Source organism: Microtus ochrogaster, linkage group LG9 (genome assembly GCF_000317375.1).
Source record: "Microtus ochrogaster isolate Prairie Vole_2 linkage group LG9, MicOch1.0, whole genome shotgun sequence".
Taxonomy (NCBI): Eukaryota; Metazoa; Chordata; class Mammalia; order Rodentia; family Cricetidae; genus Microtus; species Microtus ochrogaster.
Genome location: NC_022034.1, coordinates 14,829,847 through 14,848,950, shown reverse-complemented (window position 1 = coordinate 14,848,950; position 19,104 = coordinate 14,829,847). Strand labels below are relative to the sequence as shown.

The 19,104-nt window shown below is 38.9% G+C and overlaps 1 protein-coding gene across 2 annotated transcripts in view; it reads left to right on the top strand.

Moving 5' to 3' along the window:
• Positions 1-19,104, top strand: part of Oprm1 (opioid receptor mu 1) — a 62,742-nt gene that overhangs the window by 33,343 nt on the left and 10,295 nt on the right. Inside the window, exons 2-4 of one of the 2 annotated variants that reach the window (XM_026787466.1) lie at positions 6,351-6,703; positions 7,467-7,987; positions 10,932-11,527. In XM_026787466.1, the coding sequence (XP_026643267.1) occupies positions 6,351-6,703; positions 7,467-7,987; positions 10,932-11,003 (946 nt within the window). In that variant the 3' untranslated portion in view covers positions 11,004-11,527. Of the gene's footprint in view, positions 1-6,350; positions 6,704-7,466; positions 7,988-10,931; positions 11,528-19,104 lie in introns of those variants that run through there. The other variant, XM_005363418.2, reaches the window with a different exon arrangement.

Sequence of the window (19,104 nt, the reverse complement as noted above, 5' to 3'; positions counted from 1 at the left end):
CTTTAATAAATAAATAAATTAAAAATAAAAAAGAAAATTGTATCTAATTCTAACTGCATTGTATCATACAATGCAGCAAAGTAACATTTCTCTAAACTATGTATTTATCAAAGAATCAAAATTTTTTTAAAGGTAAATCATGTTTTTTCTTGTAAATCTAGGATGTGACAGTCATACTGATGGCCCTGGTTAATCTTAGTGTGTTACAAAACAAAATAAAGAAACATGAACATGAGAGACAGATACACAGACATGGACAAATATACAGGGAGATTTGTGGGAAAGAGGAGATATACACAAAAGTAGTAAAGAGTTGGGGGCATTGGAAGTAGTCAATATACATGGTATACATGTGATTTAAAGATTGAACATACTAAGTAAAGTAACAGAAAATTGCAAATAGCCAAATATAAAGTTAAATTAAATTAAATGAAGAGTAGTGTTGGTAAGAAACTTAGAACAATAGAATTGCATCCCAATTAGACTTCAAGCAATGGAAGATTTGCAATTTACTCTGACCTTGATTAGCCCCAGATGTAAAGAAATATCAGTTTTTCGTTTTAAGTTTTTCTTTGCATAAAGCTCACCAATGCTCCAAGAAAGTAAAACTTTATGTAACTCTATCTGGAAGATTCTTTTCTCATGACATCCCTGAGGGAATTGGGGTTGAAAAAAGGAGAGTAGACAAAGAGAAAACAGGAACAGAGAACATGTGGGTAAAAAGAGGATGAGCCCAGTCAAGGGCTCCTGTAGTCCCTTATTCTAGGGACACATGAGAATTGCTAATTCACCACTGGAAGGCTATACTCTTTTGTTTAATTTTTTTGGAAACTTCTGTCTTCTCTTGGGTAAAATGATAAATAAATCACCTTTCACCTATAGAAGAAGATTTACTCTGAGGTCATTCAACTGTTCTCTGCTAGAATTGGCTCATGGGAAATGGGGTCAATGGCCATGTAGCACACCTTTGAAAGAAACACAGGTGAACTGCTTTAAGCAATTTACAGAGAGATCCCTGTTTCCTCCTTAATGAAGGTAGTAAAAAATGTAATAGAAAACAGCAAACTACCATATAGCCTCTTTCTGTATTCATGAACAATGATAGTTTTCCTTTGGGACTTGTTATTATAGAATTCCCCTCTCCCTATTCCTCATTTCCTGCCTCTCCTCGGCACCGTCCACCCATATATTCCAACCTGAATAATAATGGAGAAATTCAGACAGCTATTCAGTTGACAATGTCTCTACTTGCATAATTGCCTGCAATGTAGGACAAGTACTTTTATTCCATTTTATTTACCTTGTTCATCATGAGACTGAAAAGATAAAGCTCAAAGGGGTGTTCCTCCTCCATTACAAATATGGATTTCTGTGTGCAAATGTAGACACAAAGGTCATGGCAAAACAAGTATATGTTTCCAATTCAGTGCCAAATTTATAAAAGAAATGCACGGAGCCTTGTGGAATTAAACCTCTTCCTTCCTCACTCAAATTGGTAAAATCCTGAAAGGTTAGAAAGGGCCAAAGGCTGGAGACTTTTCTTCTACAAATCCAATTGGCTTCATTGCAAATACCTATAATATAATGGAGGAAAGGGTGAAGGATATGTGATAGATAGGATATAAAATATATATGATATATTTGATAGAAATCCATCAAACCAAACTGGAAAATATATTCTTTCTGTTTTCAGACTTCCTCTGTCAGTTTTGTTTCTGAACTGAAAGTCATCACCATTTGAAGAACTAACTCAGAAACAAAGCAAAGGAAAGACTGGCCAGGATGCTGGTAGATATCCACACAGGTTGTTGGATTGCTGCAGTTTCATTTACCATTAGTGAACTAAACTCAGTGAGGTTTTAGAAAGTAGCCATAATTGGGAAAATGCCAAGAAGAACAAGTGTAACAACAGACAGTAGTTGCTTTGTAACCACATACAAAGGGTAGATGTTTGGAAGTGAAAGGTGTGCATGTGCCATGTGAGAGGGACCAATGAAAGAGGCTTTGCACAGCCTCACCCCAGCCTAGGACATGGGTTGTACACATACCCAGGTAGTCAAACACTGATGGTCCTAAGATGAACACATATTTGAAGTGATTTTGCATAGTTATGCCTTTGAGTTTACAAAACATAATCATTCATCTAGAATACATGTATTTTCAATATTTATTGTGAAATTATTAACAGGATAACTAGAAAGCAAGTATTTGGGTCATTTCTTAGTAGAAAAAGTGCAGCCAACACCAGGAAGGGCATGGGAGTCCAGAAGAGTCTGCCAGGCCGTACCCCTTGCTCGTTCACTTTTTGTACCTGCTCATTTCCTTCATTTTGCTTCCATTCTCCTTGCACAGTAAGAAGTAGAGAAATTAAAGGATGGAGAAAGGATTGCATTTAATATTCATGGGTCTTGTCAAAACTTTCTCAAGCAAAGAGAATGGCAAAGACAATCCTTCCTTTATCTTACATCTTTGTCTGCTTGCTAATTCTGGCTTGTTTACTCCTTATAGAATCTAGTGTGTCTCTGATAATTCATCTCAGTTTCTTAAGAGAATATCCAGACCACCACATCAGAGCAGAACATAATGAAAGGCTCCTTTACTGAGTAGCAGTACCCCTTCCCCAAGCAAACCATTTCTCCAGATGAAAGACTGTGGAAATACACCAAAGGCATGAACAAACCTCCAAGCCCTATCATTCTCTTTTATATATTTAGAAAGCTACTAAAATGACTCAAAGCATGAGTAACTGGCATTGAAATTCCAGTTCACTTCAGGGGAAGGGTGCGTAAACCTCATAAGAAAAATTTAATAGCAGTGCTTCCATAAAATGCCAATTGAACAATCTTTATAATATTTGCTTTGTTTTATTTAATTGACAAGTAATATTTCATGTATTAACCATGTGTTAATCTCATATGATACTGTGATAAACATGCACGTTGCAGGATTGAAATTTTTGCATATCTTCCACTCACTTTTCCATTTATGATAAATACTAATCAAATTTTATTGCACAAGCACCTCATTACAGGGGAGGAAATAATTTTTTAACTGAAATAAACTATGCATTCGAAGTGAGCAAATAAGTTTAAAGAAAATGCCAAGAGTGGATGGAATGGGTCAGAAAGCTGCCTAAAGGTACTCTCTCCAGAGTGTGACTAATGTCATGGTATGCCTTTAAAAAATCATTTTCTGCTTTGGGGGAAATCTTTCCATTTATCACAACATCAAAATTATTTCAATATCTTGAACATTAAAGTAAATGAGTTTAAAAGCTATTATAATTTGATTTCCATAGCATTTGCTTCTTTTGAAACTACCTGCTTTAAGTTTGTCAGGTATATGGTCTTTACTGAATCCCATTGACTTATCTCAAGCTAATTGGCTGTCTCTACCCTCCTATATTAAAGTCCTTGAAGGAAGTAATAGCTCTAAAACAACTCAGGGTGGCCTTCAGGATGGAAGTTTCTGTCCCATCTAGTCCCACAGTTGTTCAGATCCAAATACACACAAGAGGCCTTTATTAATTACAAACTGTTTAGCTTTCTGCTCATGCTTATTATTAACTAGCTCTTACAACTTAAATTAACCTATAATTCTAATCTATGTTTTAGCCACATGACTTTGTACCATTTCTCAGTAAGGTATTCTCATCTTGCTTCCTCTGCATCTGGCTTGGACTGCATCTTTCCTTTCCTCTTCCCAGAATTCTTCTAGTCTGGTTACCCTGCCTATACTTCCTGCCTGGATACTATTCAATCAGCACTTTTTAAACCAATGTGAGTGACAAATCTTTACAGTGTTCAAGAGCATTATCCCACAGCACCTTGCATCTGAAATGCACCAATTGCTCTGCAAGTTCCGCAGAGTGCGCCAGGTGTCCAAAGTGGAACTCAGGAAACAGACTCAGCTGGTTGGTCCTGGTGATGCCCATGAAATAATATAAAAGTTCAGCTCCCTGCTGTTCATGGAGACCAAAACAGCCTTGGAACATTGAATTAAGGCCCTATACCAGAGGCTCTAGAATACCAAATCCCACAGAATTGAGCTGTTTGGCGCTGAATGACTTAGATTTTTAACCATGCTTGGCTGAAAGCCTCTAAGCACAAACTGAAATTTTAAAGGAGAGTGTACTAGCTTCTGTAAATAAAAAGTCCAGGGAAGCCCTTGCTTCAAGTATTGCAGTTTCTTGTGTTCTTTAAAATCCTCAGGCAAGGGGCTTTGAAACCCCATTTTCAAGTGAGTTTTGCCAACAACTATAGGTGATAAAAATCATCAGGTTTGATGCCCTATTTAAAAATCCTCCCGTGAGCGAAAAACCTCTAGTTTTTTTAATTAGCTCATTTCCAATGTTTATGGAAAAATAACTCAGACCAGATAATTATAAAAAGGAAGAGGTTTATATAAATCACAACTTTAGAGGCTAAAATTCCAAACAACATGGCGCCAGCTCTGGTGAGAGAGCCCTTCTTTGAATCACACCATTCATATCATGGCTGATGTCATGACAGGCATTCATGCTAGCAAAAGGTACGAAATGTCTGGAGGAAGCTCAGAATGCTGCTGGGCATTGCTCATTCTTGCCCTATTATAGCATTCTTCACTCAAGTAACAACCAGGGTTAGAATGACTAGGCCAATTCATTTTGAGGACAAAATCCTGAATCAATAGCCTAAAGATCTCCTGCTACTCTTGTCTCTTAAAAGACCCCTCATTAATAATGAAGTGAATATTAATATATTCACACTGTGAATATGTGAACCATGTAAAAAAAAAAAAAAGTCAAACCATAGTGACTCCACTGAAGCCAGAAGTCATATCTATTTCCTATGATCTCCATCTCTTAACATCTTTGTGGCCTGAACCAAGAGCAGAGGCTAGGGCACAGCTCACAGACAGAGAACGGGAAGGAAATCATTCTCTAGCATAATTCTGGGGATACTATTAAAGAATTTGAGCTCATAAATACTAACTGGGGAAAGCAATAAGTGGTATCTATGTACAGGATGTATTCTATCATCAATCTAATTTATTATTACAAATGCTTCTGCGTATCATCCATACCTCATCATTCAACTTTCTGTTTGCATGCAAGACAAACAACACTCCTAGCTATTTAGCCAAGAGAGGAAGTGCATTCTATTTTTAACTGAGTGCTCACAGTAGATTAATATACCACAGCCAAAAACTATATGTCAGTCACTTCCTATTGACAAATTAATGGATTAGGGGGTTGGGGTATAGTCACACAATGACAAACTTCTTAGCAATATAAAGGAAAAGACTTTTGATGCATACAGCCAAAAACTGCTTTTGATGACAGTGATTTCACAGATATACATATGTCAAAACTTGCCCAATTGCACTCACTATGTATAATTTCTTACATGTCAATGATAGTTCAATAAAGATCTTAAAAATAAAGCCAAAAATGTCTTAAATTTCAATCACCACTGGGTGAGGGCTTATTCATCATCACATACACTTTCCTTACCTCCTGGCATCTGTATTATTTCCCCCTCATGCTCACTGCCATTTCCTGGTAGAATATTACTCTTCAGAATGCCAAATACATTCATTGAACCATTTCAACTCTATGCCTTGAGTAGAGTTCTTGTTCTCCTTCTAGCATGGTCTACTTTTATCATCACATTCTTCTTTGAACTTAAAGACAAAATATGGGCTTCTGGAATGCTTTCCACCTTACTTGTCCCTCACCTGCTCTATTTACCAATGATCATTTCCATGCCCCATATCAGCCAGTACAGGGATGTATCTAATGATATGTATCTATGCACATGCAGAGGTACACATGTCCTTGTACCACAATAGTGTTCAATAATTTTAAATCTCTTCATATAGCTGAAATATTCTCTTATATGCAGAGTATAATTATCCACTCTCTTGTAGTTCCCCATGCCAATTGCACCAACCACAGCAATTACTACATTGAAGACAAGGAAATGGGCTAAGTATAGCAGTGCACAGAACCTGAAAGTTAGAGGTAGGAGGTTCATGAGTTCATGATAATGAGCTCAACTAGCCATGCTGTATAGCAGATTCAAGGCCAGTCTGGGGTACACGAGACTGTCTCAAGTAAATAAACAACACTTAAAATTGTCCTGTTTTCTATTGTAATAACTATTTTATAGAAAAGAAAAGTTGCAATTAGGGAAATAACTATTTATCTCATGGGAACTCATTGATAAAAAAAATCAACTGTTACTTTGACAGAGTCCTGGGTCTACTCTTAGGGTCTTCCATTAACAACTGATGTTTTCTTAAGGGAATGACACCAATCTTTCAGGTGGTGTCTTTCATAATCTCTCCACTGTTCTCCTGTTTCCTAGATACACCAAGATGAAGACTGCCACCAACATCTACATCTTCAACCTTGCTCTGGCAGATGCCTTGGCAACCAGCACACTGCCCTTTCAGAGTGTCAACTACCTGATGGGAACGTGGCCCTTCGGAACCATCCTCTGCAAGATCGTCATCTCGATAGATTACTACAACATGTTCACCAGCATATTCACCCTCTGCACCATGAGCGTGGACCGCTACATTGCTGTCTGCCACCCGGTCAAGGCTCTGGATTTCCGTACCCCCCGAAATGCCAAAATTGTCAATGTCTGCAACTGGCTCCTCTCTTCTGCCATTGGTCTGCCTGTCATGTTCATGGCAACCACAAAATACAGGCAGGGTAAGGGTGAACATGGGCATGAGCCAAGTCTAGTCTGATGTGTTGGTGATATCCTGAACCAAGTAGAATTTACGGCACAGTATCTTTGCCGAACTCTACTTTCAATTAGAAAAACTAAAATAATAAAAATAATAAAATGCCTTTAAATATATTGAAAGGGGAAGATTTCTCTATAATTACAGACCTTCTAGGTATTTTAATAAGAAGAAAGTCTACATATTGCCGATTTCTCTGAACTTACTTCAACAAAATGTTGAATACATGGGAACATAGCTTTTCCAAAACATAATTTAAGCTTAAGTCCAGAGAACGTTTCACTGAGGCTTGCTCTAAATTCTCAAGCAGTTGACAAATTTACCTGTCCTGATTTAACAGCAACTGCCATTCTGAAGTGGAGGGGAGACATTCGTTAGCAGGAAACTCCCGGGAACCTGGGACGATGGTTATAGCTTTTATAACAGCATAAATCTCACAAGTGTCTGATTCACCGCAAAATGTGCATAACTCTCGCTTCATAAAATCTTAATGTGATACACGTGGACAGAAAAATGGGAAATGTAGGAAGGGGAGAAAAGGAAGTAAATTCTCTGTAATCAATAAATGAGTTTCCTTCTTCGTTTTATTCTTTCCTCACACGTCTGTGTAAGCAACAACCTTCACTTAGCTCAGGCCAAAGCTATTAGTAGACCAAGGAGCAGCTTCGGTACTTAATGCTAAAACTAAATGTCGCTACTAATTTTCCTTGAAAATTCTTTTCTTCCAGGGTCCATAGATTGCACCCTCACGTTCTCGCATCCCACCTGGTACTGGGAGAACCTGCTCAAAATCTGCGTTTTCATCTTTGCCTTCATCATGCCGGTCCTCATTATCACCGTGTGTTACGGACTGATGATCTTACGGCTCAAGAGCGTGCGCATGCTGTCGGGCTCCAAGGAAAAGGACAGGAACCTGCGCAGGATCACCAGGATGGTGCTGGTGGTCGTGGCTGTGTTCATCGTCTGCTGGACCCCCATCCACATCTACGTCATCATCAAAGCCCTGATCACGATTCCAGAGACTACCTTCCAGACGGTTTCCTGGCACTTCTGCATCGCCCTGGGTTACACAAACAGCTGCCTGAACCCTGTTCTTTATGCGTTCCTGGATGAAAACTTCAAGCGCTGCTTTAGAGAATTCTGCATCCCAACCTCCTCAACGATCGAACAGCAGAACTCCACTCGAGTCCGTCAGAACACTAGAGACCACCCCTCCACGGCTAACACAGTGGATCGAACTAACCATCAGGTACATGCTTTCTAGAATTACGTAAAGCTTATTAAAAAATATATATCACCTGGTAGAAATCCAATATTTAAAACCTTTAGGAGATCAGTTACTGGGAAATTGAGGCCAGGCCCAAGAAGAGAGGGAGGAGGACCAAGTTCTCATCATGATGTCAGAAAGATGTGTCACATAAATGTGCTCGATATATTTGAACATGTTGATTTAGGTATAAAAATATGATGACCGACCATCTATCAAGCTGCGAAAAGTTACTATCCTCCTAGCCTTGTCTTCTTTGCAAAATTAGTGGCTGTAGTACATCATAGATGTAATTCTACTTGGGAGTACTGGTTTCACACAGAAACTTTCTATATCCCAACAATATCACATTAATATCTCTGCCACTTAAAAGTCAACCACGCTCCAATTCTGTTGTTAAAGAGCCTTGTCTGCTGTGGTTATAAATACGAGATATTCCCCAAAATCAATGTCATGGAAAAGGAGAAAAGGGAAAAACAAACCAAAGTATACCCATCTCTGTATTTGTTAAGGGTTTGGTTTGTAATAACTGGTGTCTGACTAGAGCAAATACCAGAATATCTCTAACTATTATGTTAAAATCTATTTAAAACACTGTCCATACTATTTGGAAATTATTTAAGAGGGACTAGATGTTTGGACATGTGTTCCTTCCTATGTCCAGGAGAGTCCCAGGAAGATCCAAGATTTATCCATGATATTATAACCATACAAGAAATGAAGAAGTCATCTCCAGTACTCTCAAAACTTCCTAACTCACCACTTTGCAATAATTTGACATCTAACCTAAAATATCAGTACATGTATGACTTAATTATCAATAAATTTTAAATAAATAAGTTTTCCAAAATGCTTCCCGCACCTGAAAAAAAATCACAGCATATAAAATTTTATAACACGGAACTGGAGTTCAAGACTCCTATGAAATAAATGCTTGGGTCAAAATTTTGGGTCAAGTTTATTTTCTCAAGGGGCAGGGCTATGAGGACAGCACCTTTATACAAACGACTTCAGAGTCCAGAAGAGGAGCAGCCAGAGGAAAGCCTTGACCATCACAGTGGTAGTTGTTCCCACTTGCTGTCTCTTCTTCATACCCATCTCTCCATGTCCCTTTTCACCCCCAACTGCGACTATCCAGCCTAGCCAAGGCTCCATTTTCTAACAATGTCATAGTTATGTAATACAGCCTAGATGAATTTGCCTCAGGAGACATGGAATCCTCATACCTATATGAGACACATGGCTAACATAAAACATGTGAGCCAGTTCCCCTGGAGAGCATGTGGTAATGGTGGTGGATTCATTCCCGTCACAAAAGCAAGTATTAACAAATTTATCTCACCGTTTCCAGCTCAAAAGTCAAAGCCATAAAGAAACGGGTTTCTGCTCTGCTTCCCCACCTCCCCACATCTCCCTCTCATTGTTATCCACACTGACATATAACCTGTTTCTTTTTCTAAGCAGTCCTTCATGTTTCATGGCTTTCAAACTCTTGTCGGTCACTTTAAAAGGGTTAAGGTTTTAAAATGATTTTTTTTCTCCAACCCATGGGTAACCTATTAGAGGACAGAATTTGAAACTACCTGTCTCAAGCTAGGATTCAAATCCTTTGCATTGAAACAGTTTACTTTCATTACAGAAAAGGATGGAAATAGGGAAGCTTGAGCTCTTCCTCCCTTCCCCAAGTGGGGTCTTTCCTCCCAATCTTACAGGGGCGTGGCTGATTGGTAGCTTCCAGTAGGACCCTGCCTGACTTACTCTGTCCTTCCTCTAATGGAAGCATAGCCCCCGATCTTTCCAGTTTAGCCCCTACCTGACTTAAACAAGACTGCCATTCAGCTTCTCCAAGACTGCCTTTGACTCCCTTCCAAACCCAGTGTTTGCACATTAGCGTGGTTCTTGCACAGCCAGAGAGTAGAAGGGAAGCTAATTGGAGGAGTTCTGTCCTAAGTAACTAAAAGGTTTGCTTTAGAAATACATCCAATTAGCACTTATCGTTATCACTGCCTCTGTGGAGCAGCGTCAGCATCAGATAACAGGGAAGCACATTAGCCTGGAACTGGCTGCTTCCCAGAGGCCCAGCTGGGAGAGCTGGACCAAGAAGAGAAGCTGCAAGGAGCAGAAAAGATGCTCTGACATATTTGAAAATTAACAGAAAACAAAGCTGTTTTTCACCCATCTCTCCCAGTATATCTTTCTTTAGGGTTGAGGCAGTCATGCAAAGATGTCTGGGATGATAGGAAATCCTATGGCGGATATTTTCAGGCAGACATTCCAATCAGATCTGAAGGAGGTCTGACTACATGGCTCTGCCTATGTGAATCATTAGATTAGCTCAAACAGAGTTCAAATCTGACGAACAGGTATTCATCAGATCTGTTGTGAGGAGGCTGCTAGCTTGTTATTCAGCCACCAGCAGCTCAGACCCAAAATAATCACACAGAAACTATTTAAAACACTGCTTGGCTCATTGGCTCTATCGTCTTATTGGCTAGCACTTATATCTTAACCCATTTCTAGTGACCTGTGTATGGCTGTGGCTTACCAGGTAAAATTCCCAGTGTCTGTCTCTGGCAAGGCTACATGGCTTCTCGCTCTCTACCTTTCTTTTCCCAGCATTCAGTTTAGTTTTCCCCACATAGCTAACTAAGTTCTTCCCTGCTATAGGTCCAAAGCAGTTTTTTATTAGCCAATGGTATTCCCAGCATACAGAAGAGAATCCCATATCAGTGCTACTGTGAGTTTTGGGTTTATTTGTTCATTTGTTTAAAATAGCCATATTTTTGGGAAACAAGACTAACTGGATTGGTGTTAACCTTTTAGTTAGAAGTATGAATAGTTTGTCATGGTGATCAATGTTTATGTTCTGTCTGTTTGTGTTTTCTCCAAAAAAATATATATTATATTCCACGTGTCACACATCAAGCACATTAGTCAACTTCCCATTCTGCAGACCAGAGATACAATGTCAAACCTCCCGAGAGTGTCTGTATTTTGACAGCTATCACTGAGGCCATGTCCACACAGCACAAAGTGAAGTGACGATGTGGCAGTTACCAAGGTAATTTGATAAACCGTACAAGAAATTTCTATGCCTGGCATAAATTTGGAGTCGCACTTTCTAGCTGAAGGTATCTAATTAAGTTTTTCTTGTACAGCACAATATTCCCAAACCTAGAGTCTAGAAGCAACCATCTACACAGACTACAATTGTGTCATACATGAGTACTGTGGGCCAGGCTTGCCTGTGCTGTCAGTTTTAGCTGTTCTCACTCAAGCCAGTCCCTGTTGGGGCTATCAGTCCCCTCATCTAAGACAGCCACAGGAGGAGTGGCTGGATCCATAGACTCATCCTCTAGAACGCTGTCTTAAGCTTGTATTCATCATGGCCACAGGTTCTGAGGAAGAGAAAAGCGAACAGACCTCTTCAGGTCTGGTGACAGAAATAGTGTCCTGGGGAGATGACTCAGTGGCAAAAGTACTTGCTACACAGGCATGAGGACCAGAGTTTAGATATTCAGAATCCATATGAATACTGAGTGGCAGGGGGCAACAGCCTGCCTGTGGTTGCAACCCTCAGAAAGCATGAGATGGGTATCCCTAGAGAAAGCTGGCTAGAGAAACCAGCTGTGTTAGTGAGCTCTTGGCTCAATCAAGAGAGCCTACCTCAATTAATCATATAGAAAGTAATCAAGAGAGACCCCCAATATCAATCTCGGGCCTCTGCATGCATGCATACCTACCCACACTTACATAACTCTTAAAGTAAATGACAAAGTTACATCCATGCTTTCTATCAACCTAGGTTTGGATGGATGGGAGGGAAAGGGTCTAGCTCCTGAAGACAGGAACTCTGGTCATCTTGTGAAAAAGATGGAGAGAGGGAAGAGGAAAGGTAACTGTGGTCACAGTTGTTCAGGCTGTAGTAAACAGCCACCCCATTGCTTCTGACAGCAGGAACACATCCATCTTGCTTCTTCTTGTACCTCTGGTATCTATGTAGCCCAGTCTCTGAAACATTAAAAAACATTCCACAGATATTTACAGAATGGCTGAATAAGTTGTGGTATTTTATACAAAGAAGTATATGGAAGACCTCTTTCTTATATAACCAACTGTAACTCAAATGACACCATAACACTGAAATTTGGGGTCCACCCTTCAGAAACAATGATCAGTAGGCATTCTCCACCTCAGCCCACAGTATTCTAAACATAAGTTAGACTTTTCAACTTGTCTTCTACATTAATTTTTAACAAGATGCTTTAAAAGACCAAGACTTAGACTCACTGCCCTGAAGAAGTCTTGTTGTCACTGAGAATGGGGAGAGGATAATGTTCTCCTCTGGACTTTGTTCATCCCAGGCTCAGCGTCCTGGTCCCTCTGCAGCACCCATGGTGGCTTTATATTCAGTGTGTCGCCTTTACGGCTTTTTTTATCTTGATTAGGTGGAGCCCAATGAAAGCATTTATGTCCCATCTGGTCCTGTTACAATTGAGTTTCCCCACCCACGTAGCATCCTGCTGTCCTGCTGAACTGGATAGAACACTTGCCACTATGGACTGCAAGCAACATGAGTCTCGTTCAGACCTGAAATGTCACTATTCACTCAGGGCTTTTCCTGCCTGATTTCTACCCAACCTTACCCTTCAAGGCACTTTATACTTGATACATGGGTGATTTTGAAAATGTTTAACATCATACAAGGCAAGGGGGTGACTCTGTTAGGTCAACATGGCTATTATTTAAATACAACAACTATAACCATAGAAGAATGCTATGATACTTTCCTATACCAACATACAAATTGAAAGATGATCGTTTGTGGTCCAGCACATCTCTTTGCCATAGCACCTCTGACAGAGAAAAAAAGGAGAGGACAAATGCTCGTGGACATTAAATACAACACCCGATAATCAGTAACATGTGCGCTCTAGACAAGAACCACGGGTTTTAAGAATAATTGAGAACTGTTCTCTTCTGCCCCTCTCACCCCAATATTATGCCTCTTCCTGTGAGTGTGGTATGACAATAACCAGACATTCTCTGCCTTTATGCTGAACTCCAGACAACACAGGATCTGTAAGACATCCTTGAAGGAATCATGGCTCATTGTGTGGGGCCAAGAACCTGAATTTTAAATAAAAATACTATACCAAAATTTCTGATTTAAATAGTGGGCAAAATGATTGCTGTATAAAGATGAAGACCTGAGTCTGTATCCTTAGCACCCACATAAAACTCCAAGTCATGTGGCACGGATCTGTAATCTCCAGGTTGTGTGACACATGTCTTCTGTAATCTCAGCACTAGAGGTAGAGAGGCAGGCAAATCCGTAGAGTGGAGCTGAAACAGCAAGCTCCCAGTTAGTGAGAGGGAGAGGTCCTATCCAAAAAAAATGAGCTGAAAAGAAATAGAGAAAGACCACTGACTTCAGCCACTGACTAAACACACACACACGTGCACATGCACACACACACACGTGTCCATATAGCATGACCATGCATTCATAGAACATATACACACACATATATATGCACATACAGAAAAAAGTTATACCTTTTCCTTCAATTACTACCATATTTGATGAGCAATTGTTATGTTTTCTCACCAAAGGAAAACATAAGATTTGTAAAATAAGACCTAGTAATATCACTTTTGGGTATATATCCAAAGGATGCTCAATCTTGCCACAGGACATGTGCTCAACTATGCTCATAGCAGCATTGTTTGTCATAGCCAGAACATGGAAACAACCTAAATGCACCTTGACCAAAGAATGGATAAGGAAAATGTGGTACATTTACACAATGGAGTACTACACAGCAGAAAAAAATATTGACATCTTAAATTCTGCAGGCAAATCAATGGAGTTAGAAAACATCATTTTGAGTGAAGTAACCCAGACCCAGAAAGACAATTATCACATGTACTGACTCATAAGTGGTTTTTAATCATAAAGCAAAGAAAGCCAGCCACAAATCACAATCCCAGAGAACCTAGACAACAATGAGGACCTTAAGGAGAGACATACATAGATCTATTCTACATGGGAAGTAGAAAAAGACAAGATCTCCTGAGTAAATTGGGAGCATGGGAACCTTGGGGGAGGGTTGAAGGGGAGGGAAAAGGCAGGGAAGGAAGCAGAGAAAAATAAAAATCAATAAAAAGATTTATAAAATACTATAGTTACCTTTGAAGACAAGCAGTCATCTTTAGCAATGAGCCTTAAGTCATGCAACAGCAGTAAAGTTAGTATCATGTTAATTTCTTCTCATTGGTATGGTAAGGCCACCTAAACCCTCTGGTTACCATTTTGAAGACATTTTCCTAGCATCCCAAGCATGTCACTCCAAGAAGCAGGCCAAATATCAGGAGAGACTTGCATTGGAATAAGCTACAAACCATGGCCTTCTCAGAGAAGAAAATGCAAAAGCCTGATCTTAAAAAGGAACTACATCACTATCAAATACTGGATTCATGGGTTTTTTTGTAGGACATCTGTGGAGAGCTGATTTGGGAAGAAAATTATTTCAATTCCATGACAAAAGCCCGAAATGAGAATAGCTCACAAAATTACAGTACTGGACCACATTAATGCATTCTTTGTGAATGAAACCAAAATGGCTTTTCTTTCAGCTCTTCAGTTCAAAGGAAAATGGTTCAATCATCATGTGTGTGTGTTATAAATGAGTGTATATATATATGAAACTAGAGTTATCTAGGCTTACACGAAGGTATACTACAGATAACAGAAGCAATTAGTATGTTCCATCATTTAAGTATAATAATGGTAAAATATTGTTTAATTAGAAATATGTCTATTTGCATACTTGGCTTTAATAACATTTATAGGTTTGTTTGTAGCTAGGAAAGTATATATTATTTATTCATATGCAGTATGGATTATGACCTCTATAACTGTAGAAAAGAGTGTTTATGGATGAATGTACCCAGTGTCATAGTTAAAATGCAGTGACTGAGATTTAAGTCAAATTACAATTAATTTTATGACCCAGGCTGTCAATCGATGTGGCTCAATATCAATCAATCAACTTCCTGGCTCTCTCCATTTTGTTTTTGTTTTATGGTGATTTTGATGTGTATTTATTTTTGACAGGGAAAGTTTTAAAGATTAGATGAACAGTTTACTAATATCTAATTCCCTTGTGCTTCCTTTCCCATTATTATACATAACTCTTAAAATAGAGCAACTATTTCTCTTTTTAAACTACTTTTAAATTAGATGTTGTTTTACTTGGCTAAAGTTGAAACTAAGGTAAATACTTAATTTGAAACCATCTTTGATGAAAACAAATTTCTCATTTATGAAATTTACTATTTTGAAGTTTCTTTGAGGTGTGTGTGTGTGTGTGTGTGTGTGTGTGTGTGTTTGTGTGTGTGTGTGTGAACACTACTGTATGTGAGTACTATGCCCACCATGGCCAGAAGATGGCATCAGACATCCTGGAACTGAAATAACAGGACATTACCAGTGGATGTCTGATAAAACTATATGTAATTTTCAGATCTCTATGGAACAGAAGCTGAACATGATAAAACAGTCTGAAATAATTGAGTCCAAGAATGGATTTGTAGAAAAAATAATTTGGACTATTTGTCTATAGGAGGAAAGGGAGTAAGGGAGGGAAGAGATGAATGGGGGAAGATAAGTGGACAAAAGGAAGAAAGAAAGGTGGTTAACCTGTACCTCCATGTTGTGTTTCAAGCCACTACTTCTTCTGACCATTCTGTTTTACATGCACACACCAGAAATCTCATGATAATATGTATGGGATCTAGCCCTGAGCACCTGGGTTATGGCTCCTTTCCCCACATCATTAAGTCTTCATAATAATCAAGAAGCTGGTTATAAATAAAGGAGAAATCATCTGCTTCTTTTGATTCGAAAAAACTTAAATATTCCTGGGTTTTAAGAACTTTGGAATATGTACGTTTCTTTAAAATGAAAGAAACAGGTGACTGGTCTTTGTGCTGAAATAGGTGCCCTCAAAAGAGATGACAGGCAAGCAGAGTTTATGGAAGAAAACTTTAAGAAATAGTATCTTAAGAAAAAGTCTTTTTAAAAAAATTTTTACAATAAGCAAATCCAATTAATAAATTATAAGACTGATAAATACAGAATGGGATATGACTTTTCTGCATTTGACAAAGAGTCATCTGTTTAACATGTTACAACTTACAGCTAAGAATACCTTTCTTGCTGCACTTTCTTCATTATGATTTCAGCTAAAATGCCAGCATATTCAAAATTCCCTCAGTATTACTAAATAAATTCTCATTCAGATCCCATAAACTTCATATTACTTTGAGTTCCTCTGTCAGAGAAAATGACCTACAGCCTTAACCATTATTCAGGAAGAATTAAGGGCTAAGAAGGTGTGTTGTTAAAACTGGGAACTTCTGAATGCAGCCAAACCTCCTGGTGATAGCAAAGCCTTAAAGGATTTGATGAAACACAACTCATGAAACATAAATCATAACCCAAGGAGAAGAGTCTCTGGCGTATCAGGGAAATAGAGTGCCAAGATTAATGGGAAAGAGCTGAGCACTCAGCAAATATCTAGCGCGGTACGCTTGTCCCAGAGCCTAGAGCACAGAGAAAAGAAGCAGGTGCCTGGAGAAAAAAAGATTGCTTATGGCAAAGTTACCGGGAATGAAATCAACAGCCAGATGGCACAGCTGGGTGAACTCAATGGCCAGTGTTTTAATATGATTTGAAAACCTCTACCAATATCTATAACCTCATACTGTGTTTAGTTCTGATCTGAACTTAATGATGTCATGACATAGCTTTATAAAATTTTATCTCATTGTATTCTTAGGAGCCTCGGTCAGTAGAGAAATAACATGAATAACCCAACTGATTAGACAAGGTTCCCACAATACTAGGATGCAAAACAAGAAATATAGAGGTTGCTAGAGAAAATGTGTAGTCCAAAAATTGAATTACGGAAACAAAATGAGTATGAGAGTAGATATTTCAAGACCTCAGAGAGGGTTTTTTTTATTGATTTTTATTGAGCTCTACATTTTTCTCTGCTCCCCTCCCTCCCTCTCTCCTCACCCCTTTCAACCCTCCCCCATGACAGGCAGCATGAACCAAGGCACCTAAGCCATGTGACTAGATCAGAAAGACAATTCTAGTACCTGGGACTAAAGAAATGTTAGCCTCACACAGGCAGACCTCACACTTCAATAATGGAATAAGCAAATTAGATAAGCGAGCAAAATGATGGAGGGAGTCAAAATACCTTCATGTAGTTGCCTTAAATATCTTCATGTTACCTGGAATGCACCAACCAGGAAAAGACATGGCTTCAAAGGAACCGATAATTACCATTTACTTAGCATATTGTGAGCAGTGAATTGGCCTTATCCAGTATCACCCCACTAATAAAGCCAAGAAGAAAGTTACAGGGGAGGTATTTATTTCAACACAAGCAAAGAAAGAATTAAAAATAAAAACTTTTATTGCAGTGTTATTGAGAGACAAAAAAATTGCAACTGATTCACATGTACAATTTGTTGAGTTTAGAAAAAAAAATGGCATTTCCAAGTTTCATGACTCTGTGACATCCTTGTTCCTAGATGGTTCTGATGGTGGGAGGTTACGCATTATGCCTGCATTCAAGATACAGTGATAGACTCTGCATGTTAAGACTCCATATTTAGGGCAGCAAAGGGAATGAGGGTCTAATTAAGATGGTGTGTTTTTCTGATCTGTCAGCTTCTTGTGGAACACTATTATGGTGAACTGTTAGTACCATGCATAAAAACAAATAGAAGGAAAATCAAAGCTCAACAGACAAATGTCAGAGCGTATAACTTATTTTCAATGTAGAAGTAATACACTGTGCACATCCCATAGTCAGAGAGGCACCTTGCTCTATCAGACTTGACAAGCCCACCAGAGACCATCAGCCCTGAAGCTGTAAATCAATCTGCCATTCAATGTCTCATGAAAATAAATAGCAATGTCTTAGAATTCCAGACAGCCACCAGAATTCTAAAATTGATTGTGAAAACTCTCATTTCCGTGCATTTTAATAAGTGTTCTGAATACATCTGTATACAAGCAAAATCGTAAACTTTATTTCTCTGAAAGCCAAGCAGGTTGTTCTTTGTTTCGGTCTTTATTTTTGTTTTGCTTTGTTTTGAAGCTTACCACTCTCTGGCTGTAATTATGAGGGAAACAGTCTGTGTAGCTTTAGGATATGTTTTTGTCTAATTAAATTGCATGTTGCTAAGAGTAAGCCTTATAAGTGACACTTCCTTTTGTTTTGGATACAAAATCTTTGCAGAAAATAGATTTGTTTTGAAAAGGCACATACACAGAGCTGGGAGAAGCATGCCAAAGATACTATATCTCCTTATGGCAAATGCAAGCATGGGAAGCGGATACCAAACCCACTGACAACTCTTAGACCAAGTACATTCCATGCTGGTGGCTGTTGAAGGGGCTGCTTCATGACCAGAAGTTAATTGACCTCATTTGCCCCAGAATTAGAACTTAGTTGATGACATCATTCAGATTCTGGAGCCAGTGTCTCTCAGTGAACCAAACACATAATCACTTAAGATTTCTTCTACTGCAGAAAAAGTGTATTATAAGGACAAAATTCATCCCACATTAAAAGCAGGAGGAAGCATCCAGAATATCACGCGAAGATCCTTTGAACTACAGGGTTCTCCGCCACTGATTGACCACATTTGATAAATAATGTTGCTGCATATTTTGCCTGTCTGTATCACGGATGATTAGAATTTTTATAACAAGGACTGGGAAAACTATTCAGTTGGTAATGTGCTTACTTTGCTAGCATAAAGACCTGAGTTCAGACCCCAGAACCCACACAAAAAGGCTAGACATGGTGGTGTGCATTCTGAAATGTGGCCAGGTGGGTCCGTGGGAATGTCTAGCAATCCATTCTGACCTAATAGGTTGACTTGAGGGTCACTAAGAGACTCTGCCTCAAATAACAGTGGGTAGCACCTGAGGCATGACACCCAAAGTTGCCCTCTGAGCTCCACAGGCAAGTGCAAATGTTCTTACACAAGGAGAGAGAGAGAGAGAG